General features: G+C 35.7%; 1 protein-coding gene across 3 annotated transcripts in view; it reads left to right on the top strand.

Annotated features, from left to right (window-relative positions):
* Positions 1–5305: 5305 nt before the first annotated feature.
* The window catches only part of LOC143246467 (uncharacterized), a 129251-nt gene continuing 114208 nt past the window's right edge, over positions 5306–20348 (top strand). For all 3 annotated transcript variants that reach the window (XM_076493230.1, XM_076493238.1, XM_076493246.1), the window contains exon 1: positions 5306–5431. In XM_076493230.1, coding sequence (XP_076349345.1) covers positions 5336–5431 — 96 coding nt within the window. In that variant the 5' untranslated portion in view covers positions 5306–5335. The remainder of the gene's footprint in view (positions 5432–20348) is intronic.

The following is a 20348-nucleotide window of genomic DNA, read 5'->3' on the forward strand; positions in this document are numbered from 1 at the left end:
AGTGGCATAGACTGTAACACTATAATGCCCTTTAAGCTTAAAAGACGAGCATGTCTGGTGGAATTGGAATTCGAAACCGTGATCTTCAGATTGCGACTCAATAACCGCTAACCACCTGGCCCTGAGGATATGAAACATTTCACGAATACAAATTATAATTATTGTCATTCTGTAGACTCTATCTTTATTGGATATTTTTTGATCGTTTAGTGGTGTTAAAATCGTGTTGTCGAATCTGTTGAACTCGTTCTGAAAACGATACAATCTTCAGCAACATGCTTTTGCAACGTAAATTTTATTTTATCTACTCCAAGCACATTAAATAAAATAGGTAAGTGTTATAACTCAGGTTCTATTCAGAAAACCAATATGTATATACAGTTCCTTGAAAAGTGTCTCATGATGTTTTACCATATCAACAACTGGCCCGGCATGGCCAGGTGGGTTAAGGCGTTCGACTCGTAATCTGAGAATCGCAGGTTCGAATCCTCGTCGCACCAAACATTGGTCAAAAACACTCACCCGAATACCTTGTTCAACCCCTCGCTGTAGATATGTATTTTACTACTAATGAAATAGTTTTACTTTAAATAAAAAACATTATGTTAAAGATTTCTAAAATATTAACTTTTTACTTCACCAAACTCGAAGCTTTTTTTTGGTAAATATTAGTGATAAATATAGAATTTTCTGAAAAAAAGTTCAAAATACAACTAGAAGAGATTTTTCTTTAGTGGTTAAACACAAAGCTACGCAATTAGATATCTGTGTTCTACACACCATGGGTATCTAAGCCTGATTAACTGTGAGCAACGCGAATAAGTTTCAAAAGAGTGATTCTGTTTTTTGAACCAGCTAAGTGGCCGCGACTGGCTTTCCATTGCTTTCGATTTTACTTCATCGATGTTTAAAGAAGAAATTTGGCAGAATTTATGTTTTATGTCAACTGGCATTTGAAGATTGTAATTCCCTTTCTGCCGTTTTTTGTGGGAAGTGTCGATTTCAAAGGTCGAACTGCAGAATTTGTTTACTGTTTAGTAAAGTCAGGACATATCCATATGATTGTTAGCTATATGCTTCAGTAACAAAATTTCTCAATTTAATCATCATTTTTTCGGTCGGAATTAAACATTTTTCTTTTCGAATGTTCTCTCTCACAAAAAATGTCTTTCCAATGTTCTGAGGCCTTAAATAAAGAATGTAATAATTTAAATTTAAAATAACTTTTTTGTCTCTATGAGCTTTCATCAGATGGTCTAAAATGTCTTCCTGTTGACGTTGTACAACGATAACTTGTTTTACTTATAACATTAAGAAATAGAACTATCAGAAGGAACGGTTTCCATCGTGCTGACCAGCTAGAAACAAATCAAACTCCTACTTAACTTTCAGTAGTCTGACATTGATCATTTAATGTCATAAACGATTCACTTTAAGCAGAGTGACATATTAAATCTTTGAGAACTATATCTAAACGGATAACTAAAATTAGACTGATATTAACCCTTGTACATTATAAACAGATCACTTTAAGCAGACTGGAGTGGACTTTGCATATTATAAAATATAAGTCACACTTAACTAGTCTCGAAGAAATTCTTGTATATTACAAACGGTTCACTTTAAGTAGTCTCATATGAATTATTGTATGTTATAAACGGTTCACCTTAAACAGTCTCAAATGAATTTATATGTATTATAAATGGTTCACTTTAAATAGTCTCAAATAAAATCTTGTATGTTAAAAACAGTTCGCTTTGAGACAACTGACGCTATTGAAGGTACGGCACATATCTTTCAGTTCTTTTCTGTTTGCTCATTAGTTGTTCTGAAATACTTGTGTTGGTTACTTTTTATCTGTTATTTGAATTGTAATTTCTAAGATTACAAAAAAAATGGTAATATATTTAATTTAGATACAAAGATGTTTAAAAAGTAGTATCAATCAGACACTTTTCGTAATAAAATATATTTATATTTAAAAACGATATTTCAAATATCACATCTCAAAAGAATCACTGTGTTTGTAGTTAAAGCGCAAGGATACACAAAGAGCTATCTGTAATCTGCCCACGACTGGTATCGAAACGCAGTTCCCACCGTTGTAAGCCCGCAGACGTACTGCTATACAACTAGTCGATGGAAAAGAAAAATTGTATCTTTTAGCCATTCAAGCAAAGTGTTTTTGATAACATTGTTTGACATGCAAGTGAAGATATGAGATCATGAGAACTTGAAATCTTTAAAACTCTAAACTTATGACAGTGAACAATAATAAATAAGTTTTAATCTTTATTTTTCTGCAATAATTTAACGATTTGTATTTAATACTAATAATGTAAATAATAACACTTTTAATCACTTCATTGTAAAATGAACACACAAAACTGTTTGTTACATCTTATATTTCCAAAATATAATAAGTTAAAAAAAATGATTTTTCTGTTTTCAGTTTCCTTTGTTTCATCTTCTTTATTCGATTTTCCCCCCTTTCTTTCGTTTTGCTCTACGTGTTACGTGTTCTTCATTTCCCCTCTCTGGTATGTGTGAGAAGCTTTCTTTACTATAAATTCTTCTTCTCGTCTAATCAGTCTAGCGATCTAAGATATATCAACCGGAAAATATTTTACCTTTTCTGAGATATTGTGAACTTACTGCTACAGTACTAAAACCATTATAGCAACAAAATAACCAAAGATATTCCTTTACAATTTTTCCTTAACGTTTCTACCAGCCGATTTTTATTCTTTTATTTCAATGCACATTGTCTTGTTTGGGCTTTGATCCTTTCTGACAACCAATCACACAGACAGCAGAGACATTTTCCTTTCTGATTTTTTGCAAAGTCTATTTCCCAGTCTATTTTCTTGACCTCTTCTTTTATTTGCCCGTTATGGCCCTCCAATAGTTCTCAATACGTGAGGTTGAAAAACAGTCTATTTTCTCGGTGATATTACTTTGACTTGCTTACATAAACCATTGGGCTGCCTTTAAAATGCGCACACACAGATGTAATACGTTCTATTCTTGCGCGTGGTACTGCATCTGATGAGTGAATCCCACGGGTATGACCACGTTTTCGCAAAATATACTATAAAACCATATTCCCCAGGTATAATTTTCAATTCAGCAGGAACATAAACATAAGCATATTTTATTGGAATCAAATTGTAAAGTACTGAAGTAACTTTACTAAAATGATTTTATATAATAATTCAAACTCATAGAATATAAGAACCCGACCCTTAGATATATTTTTTGAGCGCAAGCAACATTGTAACCTAAATGCTAGCAGCCGCCTCACGTTTATCTCAGGTATTCCAAGTTATTTTAGTTTGTTGCTAAGATAAATCGTGCGTATGATTATATATAAGTATAATTACTTATTATGTGATTTAAATAACCATAAAAACAACTGTTATTTTGTTGTCGCAATATTGCTAATTAGTTTGTTTGACCACTCACGCACTCCTGTCAACAGTGTATCTCTTTCCAGATTTTTCAACCCATCTTTAACCAATAAAGGTAATCATTATTGTTCTCAGTGAAAGCCATGGTCATTGTGAACTTATTGCAATGCTGAAACCATCATAAAAACGAAATGACCAACTGAATTATTTCAAAATTTTCTTTTCAGTTTCTGACAGCCAACTTTTATTTTTCTAGTTCAATGCACTAGGAAGTTTTAGCTCCAGAACTTCTCCCAAAATATATTTTTTACTTTAAATACTACAGAATACTTCCTAAAGACTATAAAAATTAAAATGTACAATTCTTGTATAATCTATTCGGAAATGCATGCATAGTACTGTACAAAAATGTTAAGACACGAGAACTTACATACTGAGGTTTCAAAATGAACAATAGAAAAGAAAACAAATTTTGATAAGCTACTCCACTTCTTTAGACTGTGATCTGTAGATGTACGATATAGACATTTTAAATTGATGATCTTTACGAAGTCCTTGGAGGCCCGCCATGGCCAGGTGGAGGCGTTATAATGTGTCGGTCAATCCCATTATTCGTTGGTAAAAGAGTAGCCCAAGAGTTAGCGGTGGGTGATGATTAGCTGCCCTTCCTCTAGACTTACACTGCATAATTAGTGACGGCTAGCGCAGATAGCTCTCGTGTAGCTTTGCGCAAAATACACAACAAACAAACGAAGTCCTTTGAGAAAAAGTACTCTATATAACACTGTTAGGGTGAAAGTGGTTATGCGGAGAAGCTCTAATTGATATTGCTGTGATAAAGAAACAAGGACTGAACATTAATATTTTTATCAAAACATAAAACAAATAATTAGTATTAAGTTTAAAATAATAATGCTTTATTAATCCTTCCTCAATTATGATTTGTAAATTACACGAATAAGACTAATAATAAATATATTCCACGTGCTTAATCTAGTCCACAAAATAGTTGTTGTAGGTCATGTAATCATTGATAAAGAAATCGCCTGGACCACTACCATGGCTATCGTATCCCAGTTGGCCTGAAGAACTCTCGTATTGGACGAAAAGCCTCGTATGGATTCCTGAAATGTTAGGTGACAATGTGGTTAACATATTATTACAGATTCTCCTTCACCTTCACCCATACGTTAATACAGTGACTTCACAAGTTTTGTGTTTTTTATTATTTTTTTAACTACGCAATTGGGTATGTTCGCTTTGCCTACCCCATGTACCATGTCAAAGATTGCTAACTAAATTCATTCATTTGTTAGTAATTTTAAGAACTGAATTCCAAATGAATAAAGCATGTGCTTATGTACTTAAATTATAATTAGAGAAAGGTGTAAGTACTGGGTAAGAAGTCTTCTAAAACTATATAATTTCGAAATACTATTCGCATCGTACAATTCAATCATACTACAATAAGTATTCTAAAGGTATATAACGACATTACTAATTTGTTTAAATGCCTGTAGAGAAAACAATTAAAGAGATACAAAATCATAGTGGCCGGCCAATGTTTTTCTGAAGTGAAATTCCAGTGACATTGAGCTGCCATTGGAATTTACTGTAGCTCAGTTAAAAGCATGAATCCGGTGTTTTATTGTCACGTTATCCAAATCTTATTGGGATTATTGTTACACCTCCTCTCGTTCTATCTCACATTTAACATTCTTGACGACATTGTTACATTTACGTCACGAACTGATTGATTGATATATAAAATGTATATATCTTATAGTGAAACAATTTGCTACCATTATTAAAAACATAACTGCTATGAACGATATTATTTGTTATGAACAAAAGTATTTCCAACGGTATATCAACCTTCTTTATTTCAGGAACAAAGGATTAACGAGATAGTATCACACTTGCACATGAACATGAACACACGTGTTTGTACAGAAAGTCCAGCTGCTAACGTCACTTCTTTAACGAAACCAGAAAGACATGTTACCGTCAACCAAACAATGGTGAGTGATATTTGTACAAACAAACAGATGGGGAAAAAATGATCAACTGATACGTGGTTAGATAGATAGTTACGTGAATAGAAATTATATTAAATCCAGAACAATAATACTAATAGTTTTAACATTTTTATCCCTAATGGACAAAGTAAGTAAATGTTATGAGTAATTTTAGTCGTTTTATTGTGGTGCACGAGAATGAATCTTGATTAGACTGTTGGATGTAGAGAGAATGAATATTTAAATATGTTTTTTAGTTATTATAATCCTTATTGAAGCCACATATATGTTATAACAAGTATTAGTAAAGAAAATATTGTTAAATAAAAAAGCTATATAGGGGTGGATATTGAACTTGAGGAAAAGGAACCAAAAAAGACAAGGATGAAAGTAGACAGTTTATTTATTTCTTCGTTCTGTACACTTTGATTACACTTTTCTCCAGATTACAACTTGTACTGTTTGCTGTTATGCGCATGCGTGTGTATGTATATACTACATACGTATGTTCTGTGAAAACGTTTTAAGTTGTTGCTAATGGAATCTATAAATTCCAAAACGTTCAGAGATTAAACATCACGTTTCGTTTCACTTTAATGCTCTTGTTTTTAATTGCACTGGCGTATTTTCCTTCAGTATGGACAGATGGCAGCACCAAGTAAAGACTTATTCTGAGCAAAAAGTTTCGGTTTGTTTGTTTGTTTGTTATGAATTTCGCGCAAAGCTACACGATGGCTATCTGCGCTAGCCCTCTCTAGTTTAGCAGTGTAAGACAAGAGGAAAGGCAGTTAATTATCACCACCCACCGCCAACTTTTGGGCTACTCTTTTACCCACGAATAGTGGGATTGATCGTCACATTATAACGCCCCTACGGCTGAAGGGTAAGCATGTTTGGTCCCACCTCAGATTACAAGTCGAACGTCTTAACCCACCTGGCCATGCCGGGCCAAACAGATTCAGTAGAAAACGCTTGTCTAAACAAGGTACTTTCTGGCTGTCAAGTAACGATGTCCACAAAGCAGGATTGGAGGAAGGTTCAGAGTAAAGTGTGACAAGTAGACGTTGATTAACCACAAGGACCAATCCGAACTTCTTGAAAAGACTGGTTTCGTTTGGCACGAGTCAAGTATGGCCTAGATCTTAGCGTTCTCATACGACGATCTAAGATTCACGGCTCTTTGCTTCAAAAAGGTGTTCCACTCTTAAGTACTATTTGTGTGTTATAAAAGTGACGGATACACCACAATAATTAGTTTAGAAAAGTGGCCCAAAGACTGACGATAGAAGCTTTTCTATAGTTGTTTTCCACTAGTCTATTAGTTCAAAAATCATAGGTGAAAAAGTTTCATGCAGTTTGTTTGTTTGTTTGTTTGTTTGTTTTGGAATTTCGCACAAAGCTACTCGAGGGCTATCTGTGCTAGCCGTCCCTAATTTAGCAGTGTAAGACTAGAGGGAAGGCAGCTAGTCATCACCACCCACCGCCAACTCTAGGGCTACTCTTTTACCAACGAATAGTGGTTTCATGCAGAATTTTAAATATGTTCGTTGTCTAAATAATTGGGCAAATCATATACTGTTAGATTATCTTAAAAGTATGTTTGTTCACGTCGGTATTAACTGAAACAACATTGCTTAAATACTTTATCGATAACAGTAGGTATCTCTAATCATAAACGTGCATACGCTCGTAATGTTTACCGCCAGTACCCGAGTCGCTTTTCGTATATACTTTACTCGGCAGACTTGTCTCCATTAAGAAATCTCAAAAGATGGATTTCTACCTCTTATTTGTATTTATTACAGGACCTCAAAGGTTTGGGATGACAATAACTAGAGAGTAGATAAAACAATTATAAAATTTGCACTGCTCTTCATTCAATTTTTTAAAAGTTCTTTCCAAAAGATGTAAATATCCACCATGTGATTTTTATTGCTCAACGATTAACAATGAACTTGAAATTCGCATTTTCTTTAAATGCGAGTATATTTTTATTCGAATGCCTCAGTAAACGGTTTATTATTCATTATTGCATTGTATTTTGTCAAGTCATTTCCACTGAAGAATTTTCTGTTGTGTTTACACAAGTCTCTGTTTAATACAACAATGAATTTTAAAAGTTAAATCAGTTCCTCATATCGGGTACTAATTTAATAAAATATTAATGCCTTAAAGACACATTCATGCTTTTATCACTAATATTTATCTTTTCCAGTTTCTACCAATACTTACTGTATGACGAAAATAAAATGCTATGACCAATTTAGAGGATTGAGGGTGGCTCATTTTGAGAGGTAAAATCATTAGAAGAAGTGTCTAGAACACTGAAATAAGTAAAAAGTATAAAACATAACATAAAATACTGATGAACGAGCACTTTTATAACATAATAAAATTATTTTCGTGCAAATATCTCATAAATCCGCTTATAACGGGAAGATTGATCAGGAAAATTAAAAAATGAATCTGTATCTAACTAGTTAGCTAAATGACGGAGTTTCGAGATAAGAAATAAACAGATTGAGCAAGAGATGTTGAAGTGAAACATAATCTTTCTACGTACAGCAAAATAAAGCGTAGTGCATGTACTTGTGTGTGAGCTGGACGTTCACTTTTTTACTGGACTTATGAATTAGTAATTATTTGTAGTCTCTAGAAGTACGAATACGTTAAATTATTCATATCTGTAATGAAGTAAAACTAGCTAGGATTAATGCTACTTACAAGAGCAGGTACAAATCAGTAGATACACCCTGTACTAAAGAGTCCAACCACCTGTTTCAGGACTTATATAGCTGCAGTAACATCCCAACAGACAAAGCAGATACTATCTACTAGAGAACAACACAGACACAAAAGCAACTAGAATGAAACAATAAACAATTTCACCAATTTTCTGACACACGTTTTTACGTTACAGCTTCACGGAAACAGATTAAAGAAAAAAGTTTGAAGTTATTGTATCAGTGAAATCAAATAGCAAACAAACTACACGCCTGCATATCACACGTTTCCTTTTTCCTCTCTTTTAGACTTACCTCGAAAATTAGGTTTTACTTTAAACTTAATAAACATTAAACCCGTAACATGGTCAAATAATACGTTAACTTTCCTGATTTCGTATGACCAATTATTGCATGTCACAAAAACGAAACAACCCATAAACAGAGGACTACATTGAAATACAAACATACAACAACCCCTTAACTATAATTTAATGAAATACGAGATAATACACGATGAACATAAATATTTGAAAGAAAAACTATTCAGTTCCATTCTAAAGAAAACACAATATCAAAATGAAAATGATAAATTTAAACAAAATCAAATTTGAAATTAGCATAACATAGAAATAATTAATAAAACATATCTAGTATAAAAATAACCTTTAACATTAACCATATTGAATATTATCCTTTAACAGAGGAAGTAAACATACATTCATAAAAAAATCTCTTTAATAAAGAGGTTCCCCAGTCGCTTAGCGGTATGTCTGCAGTTTCACAGCGCTGAAAACGTTAGTTCAGTACCCCTAATGGGTCCAACATTTATAGCTCATCTTATAGCTTTATGTGTAACAATAAACAAAGTATTTAACAAAAAATGCACGTTAAAACATATAATAGAGGTAGTGCAATACACTATGCATTCAAAAAATGTAAAATAAAGCAAGCGAGATATATTTTACGTATATGAAACGCAAGCTAATGAAACTTATAAACAGAAAATCATTTACACCTAAACAAATCTTTAAAATAGGAAAACATACAACCAAGCAAAATGAAATCCTTCATATCATATTGCAAAATAAGGCTTTTAAACGAAAATCACTAATTAGTAAAATTATAACACGACAAAATGTGTGTAAAAAATATAGTAGTGCAACAAAAATGTACAAGAAACACATGAAATAATACATGTAGAACTAATACCCTTTAAAGCAAACATTATACAAGTCACTACGCACATATATACAACAGAATGTTATATAAAAATATTTACATGTAAACACTGTTTCTTTGACGTTAAGCACAAAGCAACACAATGGGCTAGCCGTGTTCTGCCTACCACGGGTATCGAAACCCAGATTCTAGCCTTGCAAGTCCACAGACATACCGCTGTGCCCCTGGGGAGGTATGTACTCTGCCAAAAATGAGAAAGATTTAAAATTCGCATTGCGTATATATTCACTGAATTAACTAGGAAGTGGCACTGAATTTTCTGATGACAGAGTTCCATTTTGGGCACTTATTTTGACCCATCCTATTACAGTGGACCCCTGACTTCATATCTGGAATCTGCTTCACCAACTGATTAATAGTAAAATCGGTTACACTGCACAACAATTTTGTTGAAAAGTTTTTGCTGATTGTGACAAGTACCTGGTGGGTATGCACAAATATAGTTTTGGTTTTGCTTCATCACGTAGAAACTCTGAGAAATAGACAGTTAACTGTTTACCGGCAATAACGTATTTAATTGCGTTTATGTTTCTAATACGCTATTAAGTTCGACATAATTTAAAGTGTTTTTCTCCTGATTTCTGTTTGTATTCAATGCCCAGTGCATCACGTTGCAGTGTCCAACAGTAGTCAACAAGCGTTGACAGATTTCAGTTGCCCTGATATCGTTTTTCCATTGTAGCAATGTCCTGGTAAAACATTTCACCGTGTTCGTTACTGACAGCACCGAGATTTGCGGGGAAGAAATCCAAGTGTGAGTGGAGGAAATGAATCTTGAGTGACATGTACACTTCATTGTTTTGTATGCTTTGAGAAGTTTGTCTACCAGCTGAATGTAATGTGGGGCTCTGTAATTGCCAAGGAGATTGTCAACAACGTCTGTGAAGGCTTTCCAGGCAATCTTTTCCGGCATAACTAACAGATCTTCGAACCGCTTGTCACTCATAACATGTCTGACCTAAGGGCCAACAAAAATGTCCTCTTTGATCCTGGCCTCAGTTATTCTTGGGAACAACTGTCTTAAATAACGAAAACCTTCGCCTTTTTCTGTCATTGCTTTCAAGAAATTCTTCATAAGTCCCAATTTTATGTCTAGAGGAGGCAAAAAAATCTCTGTCAAGTTGACAAGCGGTTAATGCGCCACATTTTTCTGTCCTGGAACTAACTTTTTACGGAGTGACCAGCTCTGTCTAGAATAATGTGACTCTTTGGCATGACTGTCCCATTTACAGATAAAATAACAGTACTTTGTATAGCCGAGCTGCAGTCCCAGTAACAGAGCAACGACTTTCAGATCTCCACAGATATTCCAGTTGTATTTGCTGTACTGGATATGCTTCAGCAACATTTCCATGTCCTCGTAGGTTTCTTTCATGTGTGCTGCATAGCCAACAGGTATTGAAGGGTAAACGTTGTCATTGTGTAACAGAACAGCTTTGAAGCTTAACATTGATGAATCAATAAAGAGACGCCACTTTTGCGGGTCATGGTCACAATCCAAAGCAGAGAACGATCCTTCGATGTCAACACAAAAACAGAGACAGTCAACGTGTGCAAAGAATTTGGTTATATCATCTTGGCGGCTTCAAAAACAGAAATTTTCATACCTGATGACAGCAAACACCATTCCTGCAGTCTCGAACCCAGCAATTCGGCTTTTGCTTTTGACAGACCCAAATCTCTGACTGTGTTATGAGATGTGGATCGCCTGAAGAGCACGGCTCAAAATCCGGATCAATTTCACTGCCAATTCCCTGCATTGCAATTTCTTCATCTTGTTCGTCTAAGGTCCATTCCTCTGATGATTTCGGAATTGAAAGTCTGTCGTCATGTGGCACGGGTCTCATTGCTGAAGGCAGATTAGGGTATTCAATTGACTTCTTGTTCTTGGCAGAGAAACCAGACATATTAGTCAAACAGAAGTAACAGTCCGTCACATGGTTTTTCTGTTCTCGCCATATCATCGGGACAGCAAACGGCATTGTCTTTCGAGAGCCTCTGAGCCAAGCTCTCAGACAGACAGCACATGTCGCACAACAAATGTGAGGCGTTCATTCCTGGTCTTGATCACCAATTTTACAGCCGAAGTACAGATGATATGCTTTCTTCACAAGAGCAGTCATTGAGCGTTTCTGATGAACAAGCGTATAATCGCCACAAATATAGCAGAATGTATCGCGGATGTTACGACATTGACGAGACATATTGACCGACACCAATCGTCCTGTAAAACGTCTATAGCATCTAACTTACTTATTACAGTGCAACTGAGCCAATGCTATATTCTGAAACAATACGTACACACTATAAGATCTATATTAATCCAATGAGCAGCATCTGTGTATGCAAGCCACCTTTGCAGCCTCCTGAGACAGTGTAAAGCTGGCTCCAACCTGCCCAGGCAAGCCCGGGCTGCATACTTCCACAGAACAGCTTCCAACCTGGCCTGATTTCATGCCTGGACATGCCCAGACTGCACAAAACATTGTTCATAGGTCTCATACAGAAAAGAAAATTTTTGGACACAAATATAAGAAAAAACATGACAAAACTGAAGATTTCGATGAAACGGTACGTGATGGGCAAATTTAGATGTGATTTTCGTGATCAGCAGCCAAGAATCTATGAGGAACACCAACAGTATTCAAGAAGCAAAAACTTTGTTCTGCAGTGTTATCAGTAGTCTGCTTTGGTCAGTATTTCCAACTAAATTGGTGCCTCTTCAGAATGGTCTTCAATTGTGCCAGCAGGTCATCATCGGAGAAAATACGTTTTCAGAATATATTCATTGTCTCAGAATACACTCAGATAAACACAACTTCCTTTCTGCTCACACGATCAGCATATATTCTTTATTTACAGGTGAGAATCTAGCAAGTATAGAATAAAATTTATACACAAACACTTCTCATCACTGAATTTGATTATGGAAGTGATTCTCTTGTAATATCAAACAATGTTTCAATTAAATGATCATCTTAACTAATGAAAAAATGCAGTATCAAACACAAATATAGAGCTTATACAATATCATGAAATATCACCTAACATCTCAGAAAGCAGGGGTTACAAAGTTCATTTGTGTGAATTTTCAATATTCTACCTATCATCCTCATTTGTGCAAACTATTGATGCACTATGTGTTATATTTCTTCACTACAGCTACCTTAACTTAACCTGCTGTAGTGCGTACGCAGCATTACTAAATACTACTCAGGTTTTTGCAAAGCGACATCGATCAATTATTAATTTTTTCAAAACTCAGACTGCCATAGCTGTCAATGATAAATTAATAACATACACAAAACGTATTTCATAAAATCTACCAGATAACACTACTCAGTAGCTCAGTATGATCACATAGTCATTTCACTCATTTGTATCTTAACGAAAGAACCATTTTAACTTTCACTCAAGCAGCCCACCGCTAGTATGTCTCCGGATTTACTACGCTAAAATCAGTGGTTCGATTCCCCTCGGTGGGCTCAGCAGATAGCCCGATGTGGCTTTGCTATAAGAAAACATACAAACATACTTCATTCAAACAAATATTAACAAAAGTCCTAAGGATATCTCATTTATAAAAATCTGCTTGATAGCTCTAAAGCAAGAATCACACAACCTTTTCTGCCATCAGTTGCTCACCCTAATAATACAAACATAACATCACTCAATAGCTCAGAAAGAAAGGAACTGTACTTTTTTCAATCTAATCAATCCAACTAATATCAATAACGATGTTGGTTATGGTCAAGAACTAGAGTCCTTCTTTGCTTTTGTTTTCAGTGGACTCTTAATCTGGCTTACTGTAGGCAGCCAGATGAGTATTTTCAGCTATTTCACCCTTTTTGGATGAGTCAATATGATGCGAGACAGTATCCTTGTACCTCTCTGGCTTCTCAATCTCATTTTAGATTTCAAGTCAAACCATAGTACCAGAGTTTCGTTTGTGAATATAGGCAGCTTATCCACGTGTTTCATGCATCTCAATCCCTCTGTAACTTATTCATTAATGAACCAATTTAACCAGAGTATCTGGTATGGACCAATTGGTTTGTTTTGTTTGTTTTGAATTTCCCGCAAACTAATTGAGAATAAATGTCCTTAATGTAGCAGTAACAGAATAGAGGGAAGGCAAGCAAGTTAACATCAACTACCGCCAACTCTTGGGCTACTTTTTAATCAATGAATAGTGGGATTGACCGTTGCATTTATAATGTCACGACGGTTGAAAGAGCGAACATTCTCAGTGAAGAGAGTTTGAAACCATGACTTGCAGGTTGCAAATCGAGCACCTAACCACCAGGCCATAACGAGTTCTTTAGTTAATCTTGCTTGGTTATGGCATGTATAATTTAACGGACGGACGTACATCTCGAGAGAGTATAATTGTTGGATGACAATATCTGATCGAAGAAGAAACAGCTATGTTATGCAAATACTAAGTGAAAAAATATTGGAAGTTGTCCACATACCAGCTTAATTAATTTCCTCTAAAGGATGTGTATTTAAGTAGATAAAGACATGGTTAAGTGGTATAAATGGTGTGATAAAACATTAAATACCTGACAACTTTCTGCCGACAAGTCAAAATAAGCTAACTGCATAAGTTTCCAAACCCAGCTAGTGAAAAAAAATAGGAGAAATATCAAGGAAAACAGAGGAATTTCAGAGAATATGAGACACATAAATATGATAGGAATGAAATGGACCATGAAGACACAATCTGGATCTGAATGGGGATATTAATGGGAAATGGAAGGCAAGGAAACAGGAGAGAAGGCAAAACAACCTTCATAAGTAGTGGATGTCTCAGGAAGGAAGAAAGAAACAATCGGGATATAGAAGAATATAAGAAGAACGGTAAACAGTGCAAGAAACATTAATAACACAAATTTCAGAACTACAATGACCATGAGTTAGGACGGGAAGGAAATAGGTCTTTAGAGGTTAAGCAAAAGATGGTACATAGAACATATAGTAATAGGCTTGAAAAGAGACTAAGTGATACCATCAAAACCACACAAAGATACCAGTCTGGAAGAGTAAAGGGATAGAGTGGATGAAGAAGACAAAAATAACAGAAAAGAGAAATAATACGGCATGAAAAAGATTTATGAAAAAGGAAGAAATGGGAGGTACTGAACAGAGGAGTCCAATGTCTAAAAACAGTCCAATAGCAAAAGGAGTGTCCAACGTCCACATAGGTACGAAAACTGTATTTTGTTTTACCTTTGAAATATAATAAAGATTGTTTGTATTTAACATCACGTGACTAGCTTGTTTATTTCTTAACTCAAAGCTCACTCATTTTAAATAACTTTAGGTTTACTTTGCACTCATCTTACCTGATCCTCCTGTTACAAAGCAGACCTATCTCTGATACTTGAGTAAATCCCTTAACTGTGACTATGTATCATTGCTAATATGTGTATTTACCCTTGCTTGATCTTTTGAGTATACTGATTTAAAGGAATGCTTTCACCTGAAAATGGGCTTATTCCAAAAGTAGAAGTGTTCTTGACCATGGGAAAGAGAATTTGTCGCCATAATGAGATTATTGTACAACAGAAGTTCTACCCTGGATTTAAAACTTCTTCCAATGTTCCAAGGGGCTAAAATGGATTGGCCTACAGCTGCAGGTACAGAAAGATAAGTTAATGTCTGGTGCATTCAAACCAGTAGATCGAATCAAGTACCTGGAAATCAACTTTGATTGAAGGCAAAAGAGAATGATTGAGGTTTACTGAAGTTAAATAGCGTCGGATGAGTCTGAAACAACTTGGGGAAGTTTCTGTAGCACTTTTAGACTCTTTCAAAAGTTTACTACCGTTTCAGGCTTTGTCAAGACAGTCCACGACCAGTTGAAGGTGAATGGAAATGGTAGTGGAAGATAACCTCTTTCACTCAGAGTTGTTTCTCTTGTGGCGGCATCTCTTTGTCAGAAAGTATCCTGCCAAGATAACCGTAATTTGCAATGAATCATACACTCACGTAAACTTTAATAAGAAACTGCCGCTAGCTACTTATCATCCTGTCATTATATTTAAAGTTCATATTTTCTTTCATAACACCTTTGAACATCAATGATAGTATCTGCTTGGCTTCTCTTACAGGGATCCTTGGCGCTAGTCACAGCCTATCCATTGTGGGTTCTAAGCAAATATTTGAAGAGATTCAGGCAGATAAGTACTTGAAATAGCTGGGCTCTGGAGTAGGCAATCCAATGCCAGATTATGAATCTGGAGGGTTCACCCTCTGATTGCATAAAACATCTGGACTACGAATAACAAGAGGACTTGAACATATCTATCCTTCACTAATATTGCCAATTTGATCCTTTGGAGATTTAGGTAGCTCATTGGGTCAAGTTTAAGGCTCAGAAGAGAACTGAAACTAAGAGCATGGCTACGTTTGTGGCCATTTTTCTTATTTCTCTAAGTTAAATGGTAAAATTTACAATGCAATTTATTTAGCAGAGGGAGAGAACATACTCAATGATAAGTTCATCAACAGACTTCCCAGCAAAGACGTAAGGAAACAACTGGTTGAGAAGAACATCTTAACAGAGGCAGTTTTTGTTATGATCTGGCAGGAAGTAGTAATTTTGGGCTATTTGTTATAAAGAAAAACACAGCAACAGCTGTGGTGATTACACTTCAGATGGACGAATTTACTCAGGTACCTCCACTAAAGGGATATTCAAACATCTGCACTACAAATACATTGGTTTCTAGTGATTAGGTAGGGCTATCCATATTGGTCACGCTAAATGGCACAGCCAATGCAGATGACGCCACCGTCTGTTTTCCTTTTTAGACGGGAGGAGCAAAGTTTCTACTTTACTTATGTACTGGTGGATTAGTAACCCATTATTTCCGGGAAGCAAAAATTGTACGGTTATCGTTTTCATTTAACTAGTAACCTATATATTTTAGTAATCAGCAAGTTAGGCAAGCTCATTAGGTTCAGGATGACAAACAGAAAGCAATGGATGCTGTAGCAAAAACTCTAAAAACTAACAGATTCAAAGTCAGGCTTGGGCACCAGTTTAAGGAAGCATAGTGGACTATTTCCACTAAAGAGTTTTGTGGTCAGAGCTGTGTGGGATTTGGTACATATCTGTCAGAATAGCAGGGTAAGAGGTTATGTTACTCGCAGAAACGGAACTAGCTATAACATTGCAAAACCTCACGCTGTATCAAATTCTCCAAGTGAGACCATCACTTTAGCCAGGGTGTACTGACTACCTTGGTTACTAATGTTATAGGATAGATAGATAGTTGGCACTGTCTAGACAATGTCACTCCAAGTATAAAGGAGGTGGTCTTCAAAATTTAATTTAGTACTGGTATCCTTAGGATAAACATATTGTTGAAATTATCTTTCGATTTCAACATGTTGTTGGCTCCGTTTAACAAAGCAATTGTGGACTGCATTATTGTATTTATCAGAGTAAATAACAGCACCTCTGTGTGCACAAGTGGTGTGCTGTAGTTTACTATGATCTACAGTTACGACAGAAAGTGTTCGTACCCCTGCGTCGTGAGTAGTTTTCCTTCTAGCTTAAAAAGTATCACGATTAAGATAATGATAATTAAGTATATTATAAATATTATTCTAACACACATCTACATAAAGTTTTATGTAAATTGAACGAATATAAACTGTGTATAAATAAATAACCAAACATAGGAGGGGCAGAAAGTGTTCGTTCGTCTACTTTAATGGTCAATTGTATAGCCTTTCAGGTGAATTACTTGGCGCAATCTCTCCTCATAGCCCTCCATGATCGTTTGACAGTATTCGACTGGTATTTTCTTCCATTCTTCTTTACAAAAGGCCCTCAACTCTTGCAAGTTTATCGGATGACGCTGATTAACCCTGCTCTTCAACTCATGCCAAACGTTTTCAATTGGGTTGAGATCGGGTGACTGCGATAGCCACTCCAGAACGCTTATATGGTTCACCTGCAACCAGGATTGCACATATTTCGACGTGTGCTTAGGGTCATTGTTGTGTCGGAAGATTCAACGACGTCAAAGCCGCAAGTTCCGAGCATCATTCTTGATATAAGTGCCTAATATATCAACGTACTCTTCTATTTTCATGATTCTGTTGACACGATGAAGGCTGCCTGCACCAGAAGAGCTGAAGGAACCCCATAGCATGATCAAGCCACCTCCGTGTTTAACTGTAAGGACGGTGTTCTTTGGAAGATTTCGTTCCCCCTTCTTACGGAAAATATTGCGGACATCATTGTGGCCGGAAAGCTCGATCTTAGTCTCGTCTGACCAAAAAATACTCTTCCAATACGTAAAGAGTTTATCTACATGCTTTCTTGCATACCTCAATCGTGCTTCTAAATGAACAGGCTTTAAATAGAAATGAGTTCTACGAGAACGGCATGTTTTGAACCCAAAAGAGCGTAACATGTTCGTAACTGTAGAGGTGCTTACTTCAACACCAGTTTCCCTTACCAGTTTCTGTATGTCATTACGTGTTAAACGAGTGTTAAACGAGTGTTTCTACTAACTTCCTCTTGGTTTTCTCTGGAATAGGCCCAGCATGGCCAAGCGTGTTAAGGCATGCGACTCGTAATCTGAGGGTCGCGGGTTCGCATTCCCGTCGCGCCAAACATACTCGCCCTTTCTGCCATGGGGACGTTATAATGTGACGGTCAATCCCACTATTCGTTGGTAAAAGAGTAGCCCAAGAGTTGGCGGTGGATGGTGATGACTAGCTGCCTTCCCTCTAGTCTTACACTGGTAAATTAGGGACGGCTAGCACAGATAGTCCTCAAGTAGCTTTGTGCGAAATTTAAAAACAAACAAACAAACTCTCTGGAATATTGGTGGGGCGTCCGGAATGAGGGAGGTTAGCAGTTGATCTTGTGAGCTTAAACTTGGCAATTATGCTTTGAACAGTAGATTTCGGCACATTATGTTGTGTAGCAATACCGGAAAGAGACACACGAAACTTGTATTTTACAATAATTCCGTTTTTTTTAATCACTGGACAGTTGTTTCCTGTTCACCATGACGACCAAGCAAATAATGACGGAGACGGCGCTAAATTGCTGGAAGTAAATTTTTTGCTGGCTAAATCCCAATAATTATGAACCTAGTGTCTAGTTATAGAATAGTATAATGTAGTTTTTTCGCCAAACTAACCAAATTTTTATGCAAATATCAGTTTTTTTCACACGTTCTGAACTGTGCGAACACTTTCTGCTCCTCCTATTTTTGGTTATCTGTTTATAAACAATTTATTTGTCGTTTAATTTACATAAAATTTTATGGAGATGTGTGTTAGTATAATATTTAAATATATTATACTTCTATTAGCCTAACCTTGATACTTTTTAAGTTATGAACACTTTCTGTCATAAATGTATGTGCTTATAGAAGTCACACATGAAATAGGTTATTTTCCGACCAAAAAGCAGGAAACATTGTGTTGTTTTGTAATTATGGGCAACTAGCAATCAAGCTGTAAAATAGAGTCCTAGAGTGAGCAACGTTAAAGTAATTTGTCTGTCCATGAAATGTCATGATCACTAATATCATGTGAGAATTTATATTATAGTCATTTTTGCCATAGAAAAGGCAAGTAATAAAGCAAAATATTCTACTAGTTGATGGATGTTAAAATTAACACTCCGGGAGTTATGAAAAAAGCAAGAGAGGCTCCGCTTTGATTTTCGGTAATGTGAACTCCAACTACCACTACTATAGGTAAGTAACACAGATGCATGCAACTTGCAGAACTCTTGTAGTCATTTACAAAAAAAACAATATCTACTGTTTGCTAAGTTACATTTGGTGTTAGATATCGTGGTGAAGACATGCACCTCAACTTATCACCTGTAATGGCAAAATGAGTAAAACAGATTATCAAGTGAATACTTATAAGGCTTGTTAATCCCATGCAAATATATGTGATGAATAATTGCACTACATGATTCTATTTGTTATTTGTCAACTGTTGTAATGTTCTGACAAAAAATACTAGTTCCTGTCAATACGATTTATGGTTCTCCCCTATGTACAAAAGATACAAATGCAATAATTACTAAAGGTTATGCAAAGAGAGAAAAATGTCGTAAGAAGATGTTCTAATGTGGATATTAGGTCTGATTATTGTAAATACCAGAACCATGGAAACAGATTGGATCTGATTCAATTGGTCTATGGCCCAGAATGACAAGGTGGATAAGACACTCGACTTGTAAACTGAGGGTCGCGGATTCGAACCTCCATCATACCAAACATGCTTGTCCTTTCAGCTGTGAGGGCGTTATAAGTGAAGTTCAATCACACTATTCGTTGGTAAAAGAGTTGGCGGTGGGTGGTTATGACTAGATGCCTTCCCTCTAGTCTTACACTGCTAAATTAGGGACGACTAGCGCAGATAGCCCTCGTGTAGGTTTTCAGCGAAATTCAAAACAAACCAAACAATGAGAAGGAGAAGTAATATAAATGCTTCTTCGCCTCTGACTCCTCAGCAACACAGCTAGAAACTGGTTTTTGATAACATTAGTGAACAGAGCACAGATATTCCAATGTGCATCTTTGTGTTTAAACAACAAACAAAGAAACATTACCATGTGAGGTTGTGCTTACAGTTATAAGTGTGGTTATACATTTTAATAATGAAATATATGTACATAGCTTAATAAGAAGCTAAATACATTGTCTTGGCTAGAAGCTTGCACGGTCATATAAATCTAATTATTAATTATTTTGATTACTATTAGACATTATGGGATATAAAATTAGTATCTGATCAATAATTAGAACTAATGTTTTCGTATAGGATATTAACCGAGACAACTACTGATATCCCGTTTGCCAAAATCTCACTACAAGTTATTAACGAAATTAAAAATTACATTTGCAATGAAAACACTGTTTGTTAGTTATGCACGAGCCACAACCTTTTTTATGCACATG

This window comes from Tachypleus tridentatus, chromosome 1 (assembly GCF_004210375.1).
Source record: "Tachypleus tridentatus isolate NWPU-2018 chromosome 1, ASM421037v1, whole genome shotgun sequence".
NCBI classification, from domain to species: Eukaryota; Metazoa; Arthropoda; class Merostomata; order Xiphosura; family Limulidae; genus Tachypleus; species Tachypleus tridentatus.